Source organism: Schistocerca gregaria, chromosome 8, assembly GCF_023897955.1.
Source record: "Schistocerca gregaria isolate iqSchGreg1 chromosome 8, iqSchGreg1.2, whole genome shotgun sequence".
Classification (NCBI taxonomy): Eukaryota; Metazoa; Arthropoda; class Insecta; order Orthoptera; family Acrididae; genus Schistocerca; species Schistocerca gregaria.
In genome coordinates, this window is record NC_064927.1 from 253,888,468 (window position 1) to 253,911,970 (window position 23,503).

The 23,503-nt window shown below is 41.1% G+C and overlaps 1 protein-coding gene across 9 annotated transcripts in view; it reads left to right on the forward strand.

Moving 5' to 3' along the window:
- LOC126285432 (RILP-like protein homolog) overlaps window positions 1-23,503 on the forward strand; it is a 138,488-nt gene that overhangs the window by 89,700 nt on the left and 25,285 nt on the right. For 5 of the 9 annotated variants that reach the window (XM_049984816.1, XM_049984813.1, XM_049984818.1 and 2 more), the window contains 2 exons: window positions 2,100-2,216; window positions 12,917-13,018. In XM_049984816.1, the coding sequence (XP_049840773.1) occupies window positions 2,100-2,216; window positions 12,917-13,018 (219 nt within the window). The remainder of the gene's footprint in view (window positions 1-2,099; window positions 2,217-12,916; window positions 13,019-23,503) is intronic. The other 4 variants (XM_049984819.1, XM_049984815.1, XM_049984820.1 and 1 more) reach the window with 1 other exon arrangement.

Consider the following 23,503-nt stretch of genomic DNA (forward strand, 5'->3'; position numbering starts at 1 on the left):
CACCATTTGAAAAACATCAGTAATTAAAATGCATAAAATAAGGGAACGGCAACCAATCACATACAGTGGGCTGATGTGTGGTGTTCAGAAACACATAATAGAAAATAGTAGACACTAGCTTGCAGACGTTTGCTCGTCCCCCAAACCACCACCCCCCCCCCCCCCCCCCCCCCAGTCAAAGTGCACACATTAACACACACAACCATGCAGGCACCCAAATGTACAGATGTGGGGTTGCGGCGATACTGATTATTGAGTATCAATTATTGGAAACACCTGCTTAGGTAAATAAGGGGGTGGGGAAGGATCTGTGAGAAAAAGAGAAGGAAGTTAGAGACAAGTCTTCCAATAGATGACTCTGTCTGCACAAGACAAAAGTAGTTCAGAGTACAGCAATAAGGGGGAAAGAGGGCAAGAGGGGTAAATGAGAAGAAAGTGGTGGTGAAAATGTAGACAGAGAGTGGAGGGAGTAAGGAAGAGGGGTGGAAGAAAAAGCAGGAGGGAAAGAAAGAATGGAGAGTGACGGGGGAAGGATTAGAGAGAGAGAGAGAGAGAGAGAGAGAGAGAGAGAGAGAGAGAGAGAATATGAATACACAATCTAGATGTGGGAAGAGTGGTGTGGGCAGAAGAGAGAAGGGAAAAGGCACGGTGGGACAATGGGAAATAAATTAGCATCCATTTAGACCAGCGGGCTTAGAGAGTGCTTGACGAAACAGTATTATAAAAAGGAAAGTTGCTGCTCACTGTATAACTGAGATACTTAGTCACAGATAGGCGGAACAAAAAGACTCTCAAATAAGCTTTTGGCCAACAAGAACTTTGTTGAAAATAGATCTCTCTCTCTCTCTCTCTCTCTCTCTCTCTCTCTCTCTCTCTCTCTCTCTCTCACACACACACACACACACACACACACACACACACACACACACACACACACACACGGGGGTTGCAGCGTGACTGATTATTGAGTACCAGTTATTGAAAACACCTGCCCAGTGCACTTAACTCTCACAGACAACTGCGCGTGTGTGTGCGCGCGTGTGTGTGCGCGCGTGTGCGCGTGCGCGCGTGCGCGCGCGTACTATGCTGCTGAAAGCTTATTTGCGAGTCTTTTTGTTGTGCCCTATCTGCGACTCAGCACCCCTGCTGTATGGTGAGTAGCAACTTTTCTTTTCACAATATTTTTACGTTCCATCCTAGATTTTCCATTGTTGGATAGTGCAGAATGTACTAGAGATAATTCTCACCTGCGTATCTTGGAGAAACTTGTCAGAGTGTTCAAATTGACCATGTAGTGAAGCAACTGTTTAAGTATATAACATGTTTGATTTCACACATAGCCATGCCTTTTATTGGATAGGAGATGCTGTGACTGGACTGCAGCTGCAGCAGCAGGAGGTGGTGGTAGGTGGATGTGTGAGGCAGGTCTGACACCTGGGTCATCCACACAGGAATGACCTGTAGAGTGCAGGATTGGTGTAGGTATGGACAAGGATATTGTGGATGGGTGGCAGAACACTACTTTCGATGCTGTGGGTGGAATTTTGAGTAGGATATTTCTGAAATGCTTTGAATGTGATGTACTTGGAGAATAAGAGGAACTTCTCCTTTTTCTCTGCTCCCTCAATTTTTCTACATCATTAACTTGTTGTGCACTGTCAGCTTTCTGTGTACTTTATAACAAAGTATTTCTGTCGATAACAGAGATCGTGTTTGTGTTGGAGAAACAGAATTTGTGGACCCCCTTTCTGAAATGAAGCATGCTTTTGTGCAAAGTTGCATTTTATTGACTTCATTTCTTCTTTGACAAATGACCTCACTAACATCATATATTGCGTTAATGCTTAATAATCCAAATTTGTGTTGTAAAACATGACTAATGTGATATGATAATATTAGAGCTCATAAACATAAATCATGCATTTGTTTGTGTTGGGTTGTCTTCATCTTCTTAACTGTGCTTATACCTTTTGCTTTGCATATGCTGTGTCTTAACTTTAAAGTTAATTTAGATTCTTCCAATCTGAACTCGTACATAGGAATTTTCAGCATGTAAGAGAAGAACATATTTTTTTGTGTTCATGAAGAAATCGTTGCAGGGCATCTGAAGTTGAGGTTGCAATCTGTTGCATGGCAGATGAGAGTAAAGTATTGGTGCCTGAAAGTGACTGTTTAGTCAGCCTTGAGAGGATGCTTTCTCATGAAAGAGTCAAGAGGTTTGTACCTGATAGTTGTCTTGTTCGTTTCTCGTGGTAATTTGATGAAAGAAATAATGAATGGAAGGAAGTGAGGGAGAAGGGGCAGAATGAGAGAAAAAGGTTGATACTGAAGATAGTTATGCTTGTGTCAAACTTTGTTTGAAGTTAAATTTTAGAGAGCCATTATCAAAACCAGTAAATATCACCGCAAACTTTAACAGATTTGGTGTATCACGACACCTTTAGAATTTTCGTGTTTAATGCACTTTCAGAACATGTGTAAGCATTTTAGCCACAGGTCATTAAAATGAGGAACATCTTCAACAGTTAATTTCTGAGTTCAACTTTCACAGATAAGAGTGATGGTGCATATGAAACAGCTAATGAAAGTGATGCTGTGTGGTTATTCAGTCTGATCTTAGATACGTTAGGATGAAAATGTTGTAACATCATGAGCACCAGTGATGATAAATCTAGTAGTGGAATGCTTACTTAACAAACAGTTGGAGCAATATAATTTAATACAACTTGTGTGTAAAAATTCTTGAAATGTATTATAACAGAACTGAAAAAGAACCATATGAAAAAAGGTTTTCTTTCAGCACATCTTCCATTCAGAATTTTTTTTATGTTGTTGCAATTCAGTGCAGCAGTGCTTGGTTTTTAGGCTGTGATTGTGAATTACTTGTGAGATTCTAATCACATTGCCAGGCCCTCTTGCATTATAACATACATAAAGTAGCAGCATTCATGAATTTATTATAAATTTACATCAGTGGTTGCATAGTATTTGAACTGACACTACCCTTTGAGTGTGTCAACTGTATCAAAACTTTAACATTAGGTGAATAGCAATTGTAATACCTGTTATCTTAAGCATCTCATAGTTTCAGGGGTTTTGCTGTTTGTCTTCATTGTAGTGATTGAAAGGCAGCATATTGATACCTTACTATGCTAATAAATGTGATGAATGAGATTAGTCTCTCTCTGCAATCTGGATTTGTATTTACTACAGGATAACAAATTTATTTGATACGAGTGTCACAGAATTTGTTCCAAAAGTAGTTTTCCTGCTAACTGACATTTGAGTGATTTGATTCATTTCATCAGCACACTATTAAATACTAACTGAAAGAAAAGAGCGCTTCATGAATATAGCAAATGTTTCTAAAATAGAAAGTCTAGCTTCAGCCCAAAGATTTCTCTCATCATGTTAGATTAAATAATTTTTTTCACTGTTTCTTTGTAAATTCCAGTCCATCCCCACAGTACTCTACTTGAATGACATAAGTTGCCAAAGAGAGAAGATTTATCATACATCACAATATATTTTCAGTAACTGTTGCATAACAACAAATTGCACTCTAGTCACAGAATGCTGTTAGAAGTTGGCTCATGAATGAAACTAATACTAACGTAATTTGAATATGCATTTGTAGTTTGAAGCATTTCATATCAGTAATGTATAGTGCATTTGTAGTACATTGAAAAATTTCCTGTTAATAGTATGTAGTGCATTTGTAGTACATTGAAAATATTCAAATTTTAGAGTTAAAAGCCATCTGGGTAATGTGCAGTGTTTATTTGCCTCTTATTTATTGCTTTTTCTCCTTCCTGACAAATACAACAAAAGTTTTGCACAATTCTGGTACTACTAGGTGCATAGAGTACTCCTGAAAGGAAAAAAGGTAGGTAGATAGATAAATAAAAAGGGGACGAGGATGGAGTTACATACTTTGTTTTCACTGCCTGTTTGAGTTTTATTTCTTGTGGACGCATTTCACATATCACCATCTGACACTTCGGGAGACAAACGTGTAGTTTATTACATTTATAAACACAAGTTAATCTGTCTGAATTGCTCTTACATCATTACAAGTTCCTACATGATACTTAATTTGTTTCTTGGTGTAGCATTCTAAGGTAGTTACTCTATTTGGGGGGGGGGGGGGGGGGAGAGAGAGAGAGAGAGAGAGAATCTTACTTCATAGGAAGCTCTTCTATTGCTTTAGTGACATGCTCTTTATAAACATTCTGGGAAAAAAACAAATGTGACATGAAGAGAGAATATTAATAATGCAAATTAAGTATTCAGATATTGTGCAAGCATCTGATAACAATCTGAAATTGTGGATCATGAATCATTAGATGGATAGCTTGAATAGCAAATGACACAATACTGAATAGATTTGTGGAAAAAGCAAATATATGGCACTACTTGAGCAATGTGAGATATGGATTGATCAGACATCTGCAAAGGCATCGAGGCATTGTTAGTTTGATAATGAAAGGACATGTGGTGGGTGGAGTGTATAAAAAGTCTAGAATGAGGCCAAGGCTTGAATACAGTAAGCTGGTTGATTTGGTTGTGGATTTCAGTAGTTGCGCAGAGATGAAGAGGCTCTTAATGGATAGACTAGTGTGGAGAGCTGCATCGCACCACTCTTTGGACTGAAGACCAGATAACAACCGTTAAAGTTTGAATTCAGTCAGCCCTTTTTTTTCCCCTGTGGTGGTTGCAGTGTTAGTGTTTTATGTGTAGTACTCTACATATACACAGCCTCTACTAATTTATTAGTATCCCCAAGAAGTATTAAAATATATGATTCCCAGTGAAGTTAAATTCCCGGTATTGCCTGCAGTTTTTCCTTGGTAGAAAGATTGGTATGGGGTCCACTCAGCTTAGTGATGCCATTGAATGAGGAGCTAAAGTTCAAAGGCTCAAAAAGCAGACAATGGCCAAGAGGGTGGTGTGCTCACACCACGTCCTTCCTACCACTTCTGATGAGACCATTGACAGAGGATGACGCAGCAGTTAATCGGTACCCCATGGCTCATCATTGTCAGAACACAATTATTTTCTGTCAGATAGCCCATGCTGCAAGGATGCAGAAGCTTTCTTCCAGAAGGCCTTTTAAACCCCCCCCCCCCCCCACACACACACACACACACACACAAACACATAAAATGTGTTTGGCTGTGTGCTATTGGGTTTGGCCCCAGTAGCCACACACAGTGGTCACGTGCGTGCAAGCACATGGACATGTGCACGCTGTGTATTTCAGGAGGAGGACTTCTGGCCGAAAGCTTACGTGTTGTAGTCTTTTTGTTGTACCTGACTGAGAGTCAACATACTATATATAGACACTCACATACTTCTTTGTTAATATTGCTTGTCTGTACAAGAAATTACTGTTGCTGAATGGTATTAAGAAAATTCAGAATGACAAGCAGTAGTTCAAATGGATGTGCTGAATGCCCCCCCCCCCCCCCCCCCCTGAGGGGGGCTTGCCACTCTTTGGCGGGTTTGTGGTGTGCTACCGTGGGGCCCCAGCCTTAGCAGCATTTTCTCCCTTCCATGGTGCACACCTATCCTCTTGCTGTTATTTTTCCTCTCCCTTGGGGAACATGTGTGGGGTGGTATTGGGAATGTTCCACATTCTGTCGCTGATGTACGAAGTCTCACCTTTGTTTTTCACTTTCTTTTCCTTTGTTTCCATTCCTCGGCTTCGGCATTTGAGGATGCTCTTTTTTTTCTTCTTCCTCCCTGTGTGCTGCTAAAGGCCGACCCACATGTCTGACATGTAACAGATGACTGGCTAATGCATAATTCCCAGCCCAGCTGCATAGACAGGAGGTTTCGCACGTACCCCCTGGTACTGACCAGGCCCAGGGAGAGGTGATTGCCTGTGCTGTAATCTTCCCAAATTGCCAGTTGGTTCCTGTGTTGGAAGGTTCTGCAGCAGTAAGGATAACAGTGGTGAGATAATCCACTTGGTCATCACAACTGGGGAAATCTTGTTCTGCAAAGGTCGTCAGGGAGGAGTAAAGCTGCTAGTCAGCCATTTGGGTGTGCATGTGGATGGGGTAGGAGTCAGCAAACGGAGAGCAGACAGGAAAGGTCGCACTCAAGGTGTCAGAGAGAACAGACCACTCAAGGTGATGGGCAAGCTGGGCAGTGCAAAAGAATAGGTCCACATGAGAATAGCTGTGCGAGGAGTCGGAAAGGGTCAAGGTGTGCTCCAGCGTTAAGGCAGAAGAGGTTAAGTTGATTATAAGGTCAGCCAAGAGGGCACCTCTCTGACAGGTCCTGGGAGAACCCCAAAGGGGATGATGCGCATTAGTCGCCAAGTAGCAAAAACAGGAAGGTAGCTGCCCAGTAAGCTGAAGGAAGTCTGCCCTGGTGACATCAAAGGATGGAGCGACATGAATGGTACAGACGGAGAAAGTTAGGGGAGGAAGGAAAAGGTGAACTGCGAAAGCTTGAAGATGAGTAGTAAGAGAGATGGGTTGACTACGAAGGTCATCCCATATCAGCAGCATGACACCCCCATGAGATGGAATGCCGACCACAGGGGAAGGTCAAAACAAATTGGTAAGTAATGTGAAAGCTCAAAGCGGTGGTGAGAGTGCAATTTTGTTTCCTGAAGGTACAGTACAGCAGCTGTAAATCCTCTTTGTGGGACCGAAGGCCACAGGAGCAGGAAGATCCTGCTCCATGGAGTCCACAGAAGCATTGGCTTACTTGTGTGGTCAGTCTGTGGAGTCCACCAGTGATAAACGGGTTGTGGTGTGCACTGGTGAGACAGAGGTCAGCTGGGCTACGGTACCACACGGCAACACCATCGAACAGGATCTTAGAATTGCAAAGTTGAAGACTGTTTGCCTTTAGTGGACTTCTTTGAGCTTTTCCGGGTAGAGGAAGACCCGGGTGTTTGGCTGGAGTGATGAAGGAAGTCTTCACGGGAGTACTTCTGTCCTTTCCTGCCTACTGGTGATGCAGTCGGTGGCTTTGCCTCCTGAGGTGAGATTTTGACAGTTTCTTGCACAGTGGGATGGGGGGATGGCGATGCTACCTTGACACTGGGCAATTTCACAACCTCGGAGCCGAATTTTAGGCCGCATGTCAGCGTGGCCATGTCTTCCATGGAGCGAGGGGTAACAAGAACAGAGCTATAGGTGCCAGACGGGAGAACACAGGGTTTGCGACTACCCAGTAACTTGCGAGCTACTGGATAAGGCACTTTTCCTTTACCCAAATCTCTTTGACAGCTCATTCCTCTAGATAAATGGGAAAATCCTGAGAGGAAGCGGCATGGCTGCCACTGCATTTGATTTAGCAGGGAGAAAGAGGCAAACAATGGCCCTCATGTGCATCCGTGCCACATGTTTCGCATTTCGCTGGGTGTCAACAAGATGTTCTCGTATGGTTAAAATGATGACACTGGTAGCAGCACATTGGGTTCAGAATGTGCAGCCAGATTGTGATAATTTCGTAGCCTGCTTTGAGTTGGACGGCAACACCACCCTATGAAAGGTGAGGAAAAGAGTGCAGGTGGGCACTAAGGAGCAATCTACCTTTTTCATTACAAGATAGATGGCAATGACACCCTGATCAGAGTGGTAAGATTGTATTTTGGCCTCAGTTAGACCGTCAAGCAGTGTCGTGTAAATTACACCACAGGAAGAATTCAAAGTTCTGTGGGGCTCAACAAGAACAGGGTAGCCATGGAGAAGCAAGGCAGCAAACCGTACTTGTGCTTGAGAATCTGAAGTAGTCTCCAAAAGCAAAGTGCCATTCTGTAAATGAGAGCAGGATTTCACAGTGCTAGCACTTGCATCGACACCTTTCTGAATAATAAACGGATTGACTGTGGCGAAGGACTGTCAGGCTTCAGTACGTGAGACCACAAGGAACCATGGGGCAGCAGGAAGAGTCTTCGAATTAATAATGTTTACATTTTTGTAGATACTGAGTGGGAAGCTGATTGACTCATTGTGAATAAATCCCACATAATTGCCAGTGTCTCTTATGGCACACTCCTTCCAACTTGTGTTCCAGTCCCTTGGTGGACAGAGGCATGCTGCGAAACAATTCGTGCACGGAGGTGTGCTCTCTGTGTTCTTAACCAACGTCCTACAATGGCAAACTGCATTAATTATAAACAGATGCATGCAAAGTGTCATCTTGTTCTTTGGGGAAGCAAACGAGCTAGCTGGCATTCCTTGACTAGTTCTTTTAACAGTGTCACTCCTTCCTCTGTCATGTGGGCAAATTTCGTATGGCTCGCCAGGACCAAGATCCATTCCTCAATTCCTGGTCTGACAGTAGCAGATGGTGTTATAGTGGACCCTATTGCTATCTCCAACACCTTGGGCCACCATTTTGCAGAAGTTTCGAGCTCTTTGCACTATCACTTTGCCTTCCTCCATCGAAAACGAGCGGAGGAGGCTTGTGCAGTACCTTTCTTTTCTCTTTTCTGAATTGTGAGTGCTACAATGCTGTCTTTAGCATGAGGAGCTCGATCAAGCTCTCAGTTCATCCCAATACTCCGCCCCAGAGCCAGATGCCATCCACATTCAGATGTTGCAGCACCTTTCTCTTACAGGCAAGCCCTTTCTGCCAACCACATCTGGGCAGAGGGCACATTTTCCAGACACTGGCGTGAAGCCAACGTTGTACCCATACCAAAGCCTGTCAGGGACAAAAACCACCTTTCTAGCTACTGGCCCGTCTCTCTTAAGTTGTGTTTGCAGGGTGATGGAACGTATGACTGACTGCCCAGCTGCTAAGGTGACTCGGGTCTCGCACTTTGCTGATGAATTCACAGTGTGGATTTCGAGCACAGCGTTCTGCAGTTGACCATTCGTTACTTTGTCCACGCATGTCATGAATGGCTTTCTGCAGAAACCCCAGACTGTGGCCATGTTTTATGATTTGGAGAAGGCCTAAGACACCTGCTCGAGAACTGGAATCCTTTGTACTCTTTACATGTGGGGCTTCCATTTCCACCTGCTCTGTTTCCTTCAGGCATTTTTACCAGATCGAGTTTTCAAGGTGCATGTGGGTTCTGCCTTGTCGGATAGCTTTATCCAGGAAAACGGTGTGCCTCAGGGTTCTGACCTGAGTGTCTTCCTCTTTGCTATCAACATTAAACCTATCATGGCCTGTCTCCCACCAGGCATCTCTGGCTCCCTTTTTGTTGGCAATTTTGCCATTTATTGCACGGACCTTTCTCACTGAGTGGCGTCTTCAGCGCTGTATTGATCAGCTTTTCTCCTGGAGCATCGACTATGGCTTTGTTTTCCCATGACAAAACCATCTGCATTAATTTCTGGCAGTGCAATTGGTTTCTCCCACCGTCTCTACATCTTGGGCCTGTTGCCCTTTGGTTCGTTGAAACTACTAAATTCCTGAGGATAATAGGAAACACTCTTGGTTCACCCATGTGTCTTCCTTGGCAGCCTGCAGTAAGCAGAACCTGTCTCCTACGTGTCCTCAATGGTACTTCCTCGTGTGCCGATCGAACCACCCTCATGTGTTTGTACCGGTCACTTGTCCATTTGAAATTCGACTATGGGTGCTTTGCTTGTGTTCGCATGCCTATCCCTCTTATGCCATCTCAACGTTATCCACCAGCATGGAATCTGTTCGGCCATGGGCGCCTTTACACCAGCCTGGGTGAGTGTCTGTATGCTGAAGCTGCTAAACTCCCACTGTCTTCCTGCTGTGACTTCCTCCTCAGCAGGTATGCGTGCCGTTTGCCTGCCATGTGTGGCCACCCCTCCTAATGCCTCATTCTTTGATGATTCCTTTGACGGTCAGTGTGTGGCTTATCCATCTTCTCTGTTGCGTCTTGGAGTCTGCTTTCGCCACTTGCTACGGCGGCTTAACTTCACACTACATGAGACGAGACTTTTTCAGTTGATGTGAACCCTTCACCACCTTGGCTTCGTGAAGCAGCCCATGTTAACCTTGGCATTTATTTGCTTCCTAAGGACCCTACTCCTGCCTTGGTCTATTGCCTCCAGTTGCATGACCTTCGCATGGAACTTGGTAATAGTATCTTTGTCTACACTGATGGCTCTCGGACTGACCTGGGGTCGGGTGCCGTCGTCATTGGCTTCTGGCACACTTATCAGTATTTATAGCCAAGCTCTTTGCCTTGTATCCGGTCACGGAGTACATCCGACGACACAACATTTCCAATTGTGTCCTCTGCTCAAACTCACTCAGTGCCCTCCAAAGTTTGTGTGCGCTGTACTCTACTCATCCAGGAAAACCGTCACCTGCTCACTCTTCATGGAGGCAGTCTCGTGTTTCTATGGGTCCCTGGTCATGTTGGTCTGCTGACACTGCTGCAGTCGTCATCCCTTAGCCCACGAGTAGCTATATTCCCTCCGATGATCTCTGTGTTGCCATCTGTCAGGAGGCCAATGGTCCTCCCTTCATGGGAGCTTAGACATATTGAGCCTCTCCCAGCACCTTGGACGACCTCCTCTCGGCCCTCCCGCTGGGAGGAGATTATTTTAACTCGGCTGCATATTGGGAACTGGCTTTTTAGCCATCATTATTTGCTTTTTGGCGCTATCCCACCACTTTGTAAACATTGCGCCCAAATTTTAACTGTCCGCTGCTTCCTGCTGGAATGCTTGCCTTTCTCATTATTTAAATCACTAGGGTTTCAAGTTGTGTGAAATAGAAGAAATACATAGAATACCTGTTATGGAAGGTCAGTGGAAGGTGGATTTTTTAAAAGACACTGGAAAAATGTCTCCCAAAGACAGTGCGTGCAAGACCATAATGCGGCCTTTTCTAGTGTCCCAGAGTGCAGTGTCCAAGTGAATTGGGTTTGCTATATGTCACATGAAATTGTAGCTTAGGTTCTCAAGGAACATACTTGAGGATAACTGGATACAAGCTATACTGCCTTCATAAAACAATGTTTGGTATATCTAGATGACCAAGAAATTCCAAAGATAGTGTGAAAGTTTTGAGTAACCTGTCAACAATTATTTTCCTTCACACTCAGACTATTTACTGAAATAATTTTTAATCTCTAGATGAAATTAAATATGATGGATGGAAGTGACAGATTTAAAATGTATTCAGAGGATTCACACTAGAAGCACCACTAGAACACTTGAACAGGGTGCACATAAATTAAATTTGTCCATATTCACTTTCTAATCATGACCTTTACGTTACTTGTACTTACAATACAAAATCCACCTTAGAATATGAGCAATGAAATGAATTGTTTGTAGATGCTCCTGTTAAGAAAATGGCAGATGCACTTTTGTCACACAACGCATAGTATCAGTTGTTAATAATGAATGTAGATTTCTAAAACTGCACAAAAGTACCAGTAGTAATTGTTGAATTGAGGCACATGCTATAGGAAAGAACAGCAAACATGGCAGAAAGCCAGCAAAATGCATAAGAATATTGAGCAAGATGCTGTACTGCTGTTGAATTCTGAAAGTATATGGCATTTATATATAGAAAACAAATCAAAAAATCACACATGCATGATCTGCATATCTTGTTAACAGGTACCAAACATGAAAGGTTGCAGTTGGTCCACAATAATGTACTTGTAGTTCACAGCTGTCATAGTGTCTTCAATTACTACAGCAGATCCCATAGTGGCCCAGATGAAGGACACTTATACCATAATACTCATCCAGTGTCCTGCACCTGTGTTGCAGTGCTGGTTTCAAGAAGCCATTTGCCTGGATGCTAGCACAGCCATCAGCTTTGTGTAACAAGAAATGATTCATTGTACCCTACAATCATAATTTATGATGTCATTGGATCAATATGGGAACACATGGTGATCTTCTACTGTAGAGCCCAATTTCCAACAATGTGTACTGAACAGTGTGCAGTGAAACACTTATGCCTGCAGCAGCAATGTACTGGCAACCAGATCTGCCACAAATTGCCCCATATTCTACTTCATAGAGCAGGCAAGTCTCTGACATCCGTGTTCTGTGATGAGACGCCAATGTCCAACGCATCGACAGGTGCTTGAAGCTTTACCATCTTGCAACTGTGTTTCATAGATGCTCAAGGCAGTCATGCGAACAGCCAGCAAGCGTCACTGTTTGGGAGATGTTCATTTCCAGGTGCCAAGTATAACAGTCTGCTGTTTTGTCAGTCACATGTGTATTTTCACATTTGTGGCTCATTTCATCACTTGAATGATTTTACGTTTGTGTGTGTGTACTTCATTTGTATACTTCCCTTACCATGTCACATGCCTGCAATGCTAACAGGTGAACAATCTCACGTTGGGTAGTGGTCATAATGTTTCCTGTCATTAGTGTACTTAGTGCCAACACTTACAAATTCATACATTTCTCACTTTTAGAAGAAATAGACAAATGGTCCCTAATGATGCAAAAAATATGAATTTACATCTTGTGATGTAAACAAATTTTTGTGACATTTGCATGCATGTTGGTGCTATTGATATTTTCAGATATGAAAATATTAGGCTTCATTAAACTTAATTTCTTAAGTTGATAATACTATTCCTGATCTCTGCCCCGAGTTTGTGATTTTTACATATGTGATTTCATAATTGTTAGAAAGATCCATTCATATAACTTCACAGATATTCTGAGACTGTCCTTAATAGTAGTAGAAATAGTTCATCTAGAGGGCACAGAATACAAAGTTATTTTATGAATGAATAGCAGATAAGTCATTAATTTCTTCTCAAATGAATAGGAGCATTTATATTGTTTTATTGTTGGTGCAAAACACTTCACTTTCACTCATTTAATAAGTGATTCTCAAATTGTAAGTATTTCATGCTGTGTGTGGCACAATACAATATATAAGTATCTGTTAATGTGTTCCATAAGTTAGTTATGATGGAGGTTATTATGTAAAATTTTAGCTATAGAAATTGCAATACTTATTTCAGATCTCCTAGTGAAGAAGAAGAGGAACCACCAGTACAAGGACCTCTTCCTTTCGAACCTGATGATGCTCCATGGAAGAAATCTGAATCTGGAATTCGTAAATTGTACGTATTTTGTTGCATTCTCTATGTAATGTTCAAAATTTGTTTCTTATTGTGCAGAAAGGAAAATTCAGTTAACAAATTCATTAACTTCACAGACAAATATTCTGGGCAGTAGGAAATTAAACTGCCAGTACAACAAATAGAAAAACACATAAAAACAAAAAATCTGTTTTCCTAATTATCTATTCCACAGTTTCCTTCTTTAGAGAAGTAAGAGACTTAAACGGGAAGGAGGGGATGTGGTGCTGAGTCACTCAATCTCCATTTAAGAGGAAACCATGAAATACGAGAAAGAAAGGAGGTGAAAATCCATTGATTTCAATATTAGGTTAGATAAATCAATCGCAAAAGTTTGTGTCTAATATAATAAAGCTGCCAGTTCACGTTAATTTGCTGTTGACACAGGTGTCACTACAAATTGAGTGTTAGCAAAAAAGGGGGGAAGCAGTTAACAGGTTTGAAAAGTCATTCAAAAGCTGGAACCTGTAAATTTTCTAAACTTATTCATCAATAAAAGTAATTATGTCTGTACTCCTCTGCAATCAACACAAAAGTGTTTAGCAGAGGTTTCATAGCACCTATTTCTGATAATTGTCAATCATTCTGGCATCTAGTAAATGTAGACACCTAAGTGTTTCCTTGTGACCTCCAATTTCTCATATTTTGTGATGATGCTAATTCCTTTCTATTGAGGTGAGAGTCAACAAAATACTTCAGATTTGTAAGGGAAAATTGGTGGTGATAGTTTCGTGAAGAGATTTGGCCTCAATGAAAAATCCTTTAGTTTAATTACGGCCACCCCAACTTGTTCATTTTTTTCCCCATTTCATGATAATGCAAAATACACTGCCCTTCCTTGAACTTTGTCAATGTCACCGTTTGGTTTTGTACAGCAAGGATCCCATATTGCGCAGCAATACTCCTTAAAAGGACAGACAAGTCTAATGTAATAAGTCTCTTTAATAGTTTTTTCACATCACCTAAATGTTTTGCCAGTGAAATGCAGTTTTTGGCTGCCATCATCTCCTCCCCCCCCCCCCCCCCCCAAACATTTTTTATAGTGGTTCAATTAAAGTTGTTCATAATGCCTAAGAAATTTGTTGCCCAGACAACCTTTAGATTTGTGTCATTTATAAGTAACCAAAATTTAACTATTTTTTGTCTTCATGTGGTGACTTCTCAAATTTCTTTTTGTTCATGATCAGTTGTCCCTTTTAGCAACATGCTGAGGTCTTGTCTAAATAACTGCGTAATCCAGTTTGATCTTCTGGTGAAATTACTAGACAGTAAAGGAAAGTCATACGCACACAATCTCGGAGGCCTGCTAAATCATGTATACAGATTGAGAACAGTATAACTTTGGTTTCATTAAATGACTTCTATTTGTTTACTACAAAATGTGACCCCTCTGTTAGGAAATGCAGTCTCACAGCTGCCTTATAGGCAAGCATTATGATTAGAAGCCATTTGTGGGAAATGGTATCAAAAGTTTTCTGGATATGTAGAAATATGGAAATAACTAAAGATCTCCGATACCACTCATGACCTTGTATGGATAAAAAGGTATAACAATTTACGCTTCAGTTCTTTCTGTGAGCACTCGGAGCCCTTGCTCTTGCCAACACAGCTACAATAATTTAAAACTTTAATAGGTATGTTTTATAGGTTTACAATCGTGCATTTTTTACCCTCCCCTTTGAGGCTGTACTCTGGATTTAACTTTTTCAAGACCCTCTAACAAAAATTTAAAAAAAACTACAAAAAAATGGTTCAAATGGCTCTGAGCACTATGGGACTCAACTGCTGTGGTCATTAGTCCCCTAGAACTTGGAACTACTTAAACCTAACTAACCTAAGGACATCACACACATCCATGCCCAAGGCAGGATTTGAACCTGCGACCGTAGCAGTCGCACAGTTCCGGACAGTGCGCCTAGAACTGAGAGACCACCGCGGCCGGCAAAAAAAAAAACTACAACCAAGTTCATTACACACTTAAATTTGTCGAGTATGAATTATTTACATGGTTTATAACTGTAAGTGCATGTTAACAAACATGTTAAAAAATAAACCATTTTTATTTTTATTTTATTGATAGTCATACCTTACTTTTAGATTATGGCTAAATGAATTAAGTTTTTACATTTCTTCATTACATCTATATTTTTTGCCAATTTCAAAATTAAAACTGTTGGTTAGGAACACTTTCTGCAATATCTAGCTACAATGAAGGTATAGGATCACTTTTAGAACCTCAAATAAATGCACATGGGGATATTAATTAATTTTATTGTACCCACATGGAAGCTTTTATTTCTTGGATAACTTTCCTGGAATTAGGTAAATCTTCCTACAAACTATGGAAACAACAGTTTCAGAAGTTGTGATTTTAGTATACTGTTAGTGGTAACACCTAACATTCTTTATGAAAGAGACTACAGAGAGCAATTCCATGGCAATAAGTCCCTAATCCAGTTTGCATACAGTTGTTGTGTGAGCAAAAGTATCCCACTATTCATGAGCCAACTCACAGCCAGTAAATAAGACCATAATCTTTGTAAACCAATGTAAAGAACCCAGTCAGTATTAAGGAGAGATTACAAATCAAAACAATGAATGTTGTAAGCAAGCTGATCATGGTACGTAATGGATGGCTCTGTAGAACAGGGTGAACTAGTGTTATCCTATCACACTGTTGGTGTTAGTGGCATCACACCACTATCGATGTTTTACAGTGCATCTGCCTCTTGCAACAGCATATGCTCACATGCACTGTTTGTGGTAGGCTCTGGCCTGTAGCCATGTCCTCTACATGCCACTTACTGATATCCTCATCTGGTAAGAGTCTGAACATCTATGCATATTCATTGCTGTTGGATGGGGCTATAATAGACCTCCCCCCCTTAAATTGCCACTTAGGGTCGGCAATGGCATAGCCAGCGCATTGCCTGGTTGTGAATGGATGCCGGTGTCATACTTCAATCAACAGTTCTGCCAACCTGGGCGGTGAAACAGGTGTGGTGGCATGCCTCATTTAAGAACAGCTGCTTCAATAGTGCATGATCTGCAACCATTAGCCTGGGGTCAGATACTATCGTGGGTGTTGGTAAGTGGTTTGCTTTCACAAGTTTTCCTGTCCTTGAGCAACAAGAGTAGGGGCAGAGGTTCTGGCAAAGCATTAGAGTAGCTCAGTCGCCATACGCTTTCTCTTTGGTGTCTGTTGCTGTTGTAATAGGGCAAATATTGGGGTGGAGGTTGTAGCACTGTTAAGGATTTGGCAACATGGTTGAAAGGGCATTTACAGGTATGGGGCAGTGGTAGGCATTAAGCAGTGGTTGGAAGGGCTCCATTTTTACCCTGCTGCTGCAATCAGAACAAGTTACAATGTCAGACTAGCAGAGTGCAGTTGGCCACAGCTTTCCATAATTGAAACATCTAGTGATTAGCAATGTTGCCCTAGATGTGGAAGGTCATGTAGTAATATGGCTTTAACCACAGATATTATTATTATTACTTCCCCCCCCCCCCCCCCCCCCCCACCACCACCACCATTTTTACCATCTGAGTTTCGAATGTCGTGACAAGCCAGTCAATCTGTAAATTAACGCTAGGTGGAATGGAGTGATGATCAAAGATTGGTTACCACTACATTGAAAAAATCACTCACTCAGGTGATAAAAATTGTGGGCCAGTGTCACATACTATGTGGGGTGCTTCCTCTATGACGGATATGTTCTTTCATCATGGTATTCATGCTCCTCTGAAACAGTACTATACATGCATTCAACATTTGGGAGACATCAAAAAAATTACATGTAAGTTTTCTGTTCATTGTTAAATGTGAAAATATTGTAGCTTCTTTAAGGTTTTTCCTTGAATCACCCTTTTAAATGTCGTAATTGTTATTGCTAAGGAATAAGACCCGACTGTATTTGCTGTGCTGTTCTCTCAGGTGACTTTGATAGAGAACTGAAGCACACACAATTTGTTGCTTGGTGACACACATTATTTTGCAACAGTACCACTCTAATACCATATTGTGACGCATCAGTGACTAATGTAAAGGCACCTACACACTAGGCCATTGAGTGACAGAGACTTGATTTGGCCAAACATAGATTGCCAGTGCATTGGCATTTGGCTTATCATTCGCAACAAACAAAGGGTTAGGGGCCAAGGGATTTGGCAATATGGAATCGCAATTGGCTCTGATATATTTCCAACATTGAAGCTGTTTTGTTGTTGTTACCGAGTATCATTTTAATAAGTTTCACCAGCCAGTATCAGGACAGAACAACAGGATTTTGTAGTAGTCACATGATGATGATGATGATGATGATGATGATGAAGAAATGGCACTGGACGGCGACCTCTCTTTTAGAAAGTAGGGATGAATGTGGTGATACAAAGTTAATACCTACTTCAAACTGAATCAGAATATGGGGTATTCCATTTTTTTCTGTAATTAAAGCTACAGGGCTCAAATTTTTATTGAATTGTGTAGACACTAAAATGTCAAAAGACAACATCTCTTTAAGGAGAACGGTACCTACAGCAGAAAGTCAGCCAGTCACTTCCACTTTCATTTTTATTCTCATCATTGTTTATGGTGGAAAGATGTTGATAAAGACACCACTTTCTTTTCACATCAGATAAAACTTTATTGACTTAAATGCTCTCTCCATATTCCACTCTTTACCCAGTATTTTAAACACAGTAAATACCCATCCATAGCAAGAGCAGGCATTGCCTGCAGGGGAAACACTAATTGTTGAAATTCTGTTTTTTTCAGAACAGCCAAAAGTTGCACTCGGTGTGTTTTATTGACTGGTTTTGCTCTTTGATTGAACAGCCAATTACTGTATTTTAAAGTGTAAATTCCGGAGTCCCAGATATTGTTCTTGTTAAATGAAACTGGGAAACTTATCAATGAAATATGTCAAGACTTTTGGCTGTTCTGAAAAACGTAAATACAAATCTGATCTAGATATGAAATAAAATCACTACTGCATCAACAAACATTCGACAGAGTGTCCACACTGGGAGAGGGGTATCAATGACAATGAACCGCCAACACTCTGACGTTACCACCAGGAGACAGAACCACAATAAAGGCCAAATGCTTCATTGGCTCAGATTTTCTGCCCCTAGATGTTACACAATTCTCAACCAACAAAACAGTTAACGGCCTCATGTTGGCCCCTGTTGGCTTAGTGTATATATGCCTTAAGGGGTTTATTGGGTGTGGAGATTAATAGGCAGGAAGTGTTGTGTTGGTTACTGTGGGAGTCAGCATCGACACAAACAAATAAGGAGAGAATTTGCAGTGGCCAGTGGCAGGAAAATCCAGAAATGTTTGTACATGACACTTGCAGATTAATAAAACACTTTATTTCTAAAAAGAAAAGAAACATAAATTAACTTCTCATTATGAGGTGGCTTTAGGGGCTTCCTGTGCGTCCTACGTGCAACTATTTTTACGTACCATTACTACCTGCAGAACACAGACTAGGTGTCACCTTCCTATTACTCAGTAATGGTGCTCAGTCTATGACCAAACTGAGCCCAATCAGCAATGGGCAGCTGGATAAGTCAGCCTTGAAGCCTTGACAAGGGGCACTGAATTCTTGTCTTCCTGGAGGTGTGGTGCTGCCCGCTCTTTCCATTGTTGCACAGATCGGCGCCTTCTTGATGTCTCACGGCACTGCGTCAGTGCGCAGTTAATGCTTTAGGACTGCACAGGAAGCTCTGAGTACTTTTTAACTCCCTGGGAGCCCTCTGACAGACAATAGACGAATGAAAACACAGATTTTTTGTGAAGCTGGTTGAGTAAATGGTCTACCTGTTCCACATTCGGTTTGAATTTTCTGTAGTATGTTAATTTTATCTGAAATAATCATAGTTCTTTCAAGGTTTTCAGAGGCGGAAGATTATTTATTGCCTGTGCATTCTTGCTGATGTTAGTTACTACCCTCCTTCTAATATCTTCTTACATATTATATTGGAGTCTCTGAGTGTATGGATATTTTAACTTATTGTTCTTATAAGTCCCCTTGTACAGCGAGGTCAACCAGGTAATTTACACATAGATTCCCTGAGGATGAGTTGATGCAAACACCTTTGTAATATAGCCAGCACACAAGATTTGCAATGGCAGTTTATTGTCTTCATACATGCCATAAGGCATATTTACTATTAGGATCTGCTGGGTTTCCATTTTAAGTGTCAGTTGCAGTTATGCATCAGCGAAATCTATTTTGGAGAAGTATTGACTCACAGCTAGTTCTGCCAATAACTCTCCTGGCAATGGGGTAAGGCATAGACAGACATTATTTGGTAGTTCATGGCAGTCTTAAAAGTGAACACATCTATGTATAGGTCCAATACATTTGTGAGCCTTGGTAATGCCCATTGACTACCTGCAATGGAGGTAGTGACTTCCATTCCGTGTAAGCAATCCAGGTTTCATCTTTTGCATGACAAATGACACTGGATTAATTCTGCGAAATTGAAGCTGTGTTAAAGCTTTTAACGCTCTGACTGCTCGAGACGCACCAATCTGCTTGGCACGCTGAGGCGCTGCAGCCTGCGGCGTAATCAGGCTACCTGCACTGCGTGCCTGTCCCTCGGAGTCGCCACCACGACCGGCTCGGCTCGTGCTGCCCGACCCGCCCTGTGCTGTATACTTCTCGGTTGATTGCGACTCGCACAGAGCCAGTGTGAATTTTTGGCAACTTTGACTTGTAATATCTCAAGTAATAGCTTCTGTAAAGAAATCAAATTTGGCCATCTTGTACAACTTTATGCATTCTCTTAAAAATAGTAATGAAAAAAATTTTAGTAGCCATATTGAGCAGAAAATTGTTGGTAAATTGGCAAAAGATTAAGTACTGAATGAATTACGTGCAAATTTGAAGATTTGTAAAAAATGTCAAAAACGTGGGATCTTCTTTCTGATTTTGGTAAAAAAAACTATGGTCTGTAAAACATACCAAGCTGTATAACTGGAATGAAAGTTGGGCATGAAAATCGGGCCCAAAAACAGTGAAAACTTCGGATTTGCATAGCTAGTATAGTGACTGCAAGATGAAAATAAAATTTAGTGTGCAATAGATTAACAGCCCAACAATAAGGAATAAAAAATTTTATTCCCCTATTTTCCAATAATCTACAAATTAGTTTAAAAAATGTCAATTTTTGTGAAAAGATGAAAGCAGGGTATATTCAGTACAACTTTTACAAATACGGTTTTCTAGTAATGCTTCAAAATCAGTCTCATTCAAACAACAAATTTTAAGTGCCTCCACCCTTCCTAGAACAATGAATTTAATTTCCAATACCGGCTAACAGAGGCAAAGTAGCAAGAAAAATCGCACTGAGAACAGAGTATTAACTTTGGCGTGTTGTTTTACATTGATTAAAGGCATTTAAATCTCTTATGGGGAAAAGGTTTTGTACAAGTAGACCGAATGTGATTTACATTTGTACTACTGAGGATAAAAGAATATAACTGTCCATGTTAGATGTTAATAATTCAAATGTATCTTATGTAAATTAATAATTGGGTTTTGTTATACTGGCGCAATGTACTTGGCGTAATTACATTTGCCACAATACAGATATTGCGCCATCTCAACCACAAAGGCTGTTCATTTGCTAATAAACTGGTGCATATGAAGTAGTCGGGCTTAATTCAGTAATTTTACGCCTGTCAGTAAATTTTCTCAGATTTAGTTTCCAATGATTAGTAATGCTTCTTTGTATGATAAGTCTCAAATCAGGGTACAACACATGATGGAACATTGCAAGTTTTGCATTGGTATCTAGTTTCCTGGCACACTTTGTTTCATGCAAACCAGGCAACTGCGCATTAGCATACTTCTCTGCAAATGTTCACTCATGATAACAGGTGGAAAAGTCTGTATGTGAATCACAGAGGATCCTCGCCATCTTAGCGCCTTCCCCTACCAGCTTTTTTTTCTGTTGTGTAGCATATTTTTCTGCAGTCACCCTTACGAGAATCCCTCATGAGAGAAAGGTGAAACTCTGAGAGTTCAATTTTTCATCCTGTTACTGACTGGTGAAGAGCATGAGCATTTACAATGCACAAATCCAGAATGTGAAAACATCATCTCTTGTACCCTTTCACAGTCTCGTGCAGTGATTCCACTGAGCTCAGTAACATGTCACAACGGTCAACTGCACCCCACACCCGTATTTTAATCTACAATACATTGCCATTTCTGTATTTTTTTGCCAATATTTCTGTCAGTCTACCACTCTTCTCTATTTCAACCATTTGTGTTGTGCGACTTGTCATAAACATGCACACCTCTCTTGTCGCACCACTTGTCAGTTGACTTAAACTCAGTTTCTCCTTGTTTTAATTTCTTTTGCAGTTTTGGCATGTTGCGCCCATTCTTATGAACAGTGCCACATGCGGCTGTTCCATGGTTGTGAAGCCAGAGGAACAGGTCCAGGTTGGAGTACTAATTATCAACATATAGAATATTACCCTGTTTCAAATACGGTCCCTTAAGAGTTGCCACTTTTCCCAAATTGTGGAACCCGATTGTGTTGTTGCACCTGTACATACAATAAAATACAAAATACACCTACTCTGACAGTCACATGGTACAAATGTCTTTATCCCAAATCTACTTCGCGTGGTTGGAATAAATTGATTATTCGCGTGGTTGGAATAAATTGAGTAAAAGATAATTGTCCTTCGAACAGAAAGAGACTTTCATCTATACAAAGCTTGTGATGTGGGCAAAATGAATTATGAAATGTCTTAAAAGCTTTCTCAACAATTGTCCTAATTTTAAATAGATTGTTGCCTCCCGTACTCAGTTTTCACTGAAGTGTAACACTCAAAGAAGTAGAAAATGCCGGAAACTGGTGTGTTCAAAAATGTCTCTCTGGGCCAATAATCACTTAATTTTAACTTCTGAACTTGCACCATTAGAAGACAGATGGCAACAAAACAATAAATTTCCTAAAATCAAGTATCTTTCCACTTTGACAGTAGAGGATTCAGATTCTGTCGTATTTTCTTGGGTGTAAATGTAAAAATGATTTGTTTCAACTGCAATAAATTGCAACAGTTCTTGAGACGTAAATATCACAAAAAATGAAAGAATGCTTGGGTCAGTATCTAATTGACATTTGTGTCCTGAGCTCGAGTCATCGAAGTAATGGTTTAACAGCTGGAAATCAGTTTCTTTCCAGTCAAATGTCACTTAACCGGGGTATTTGCCAAACCATTTCACTGTGACTTTGATTCCTCGGATTCAGAGGAACTGCTGGCTGTGATTCTTGCTCTCCCCTCATGTGTAAAGAGCTGAGAACTACAGCTTAGAGATTCTGTTGAAGACTTATCACTGCCAGCAATGTCAGATAATTCACACTCTCTTCTGCTCTTAGTCACATATCTCGTGTAGAAAACAAGAAAACTGATGAAAACACAGGGATCGAAGTTGAATTCTGCAAAGAGGGAACACAGCAATGAACATACATGCACTCTCAAACTATACAGTCAGACCACTGAACAGCTACTGGAAGAGCAGGGCAGAAAGATAGCTCTGCATGTTAACACGTCTGTAGTGCTCAGGTAGCTTTGACTCAGTGCGCCTAAACTTGTCCATAGCTATAGAAAGGCCTGTGGCACAGTATACATAAACACATCCTTAGCACTCCAGGGAAGACCCAAGGGCTGCGCTTACACACGTCAGGCGCACCAAGGGAACAGCCAGGCATGATGAGTTAATGTCCCCAGCAGTCAAAGGGTTGAAAAAACTTCAACTTAAATTTCTTTAACACAACTTAGTTCAGTCACAGAAAATTGTTCAAAATCTCAACACACCATTTCCAGTTTGTGTAACAGTAGGGTATGGGAAAAGATTTATGTTTATGTTGATCTAGAAACTGAGTAGTGATTAAGCATAAAAATGTAACTCCGCAATCAGATCCAGAGGACATGGCATAGATTTCAAAAATGTGTTAGAAGCTTTGGACAAAGCTAGATGTAAGAATGCTACTTCTGTGCATATATTTTTGTGTGTAGCTCTCATCTTAATTTGACCTCATGGTGGTATTGTTTGTTTGATGTATGTCACTACTCGTATCTTTGTGAACATAATCATTGGAGAGCCCAGATGCCCATGTTTTCGTATTAAGAGACACTGCTGCTGCCATGTCCACCCAGAACTTTACTTCATTCTGAAAAGGAAAGTTGCCACTCACCATATAGTGGAGATACTGTCTTTCCTTATCCATAGCCAGAACCCAGTCCCACATCAAATTACCCATCTCCGGCACCCACCCCCCTTTCACAGTGACTTCCACCTGTTCGGATTCCACCAATCCTTAGCCCTCACCAACATAGTCCTGCAAAACCATATCAACCAAGCTCAAATCTCCTTGTAGTACCTTCCCTCAATCTACAGAATTCTCCTGCTATGCAATCCCAAATTCCTGGAACCC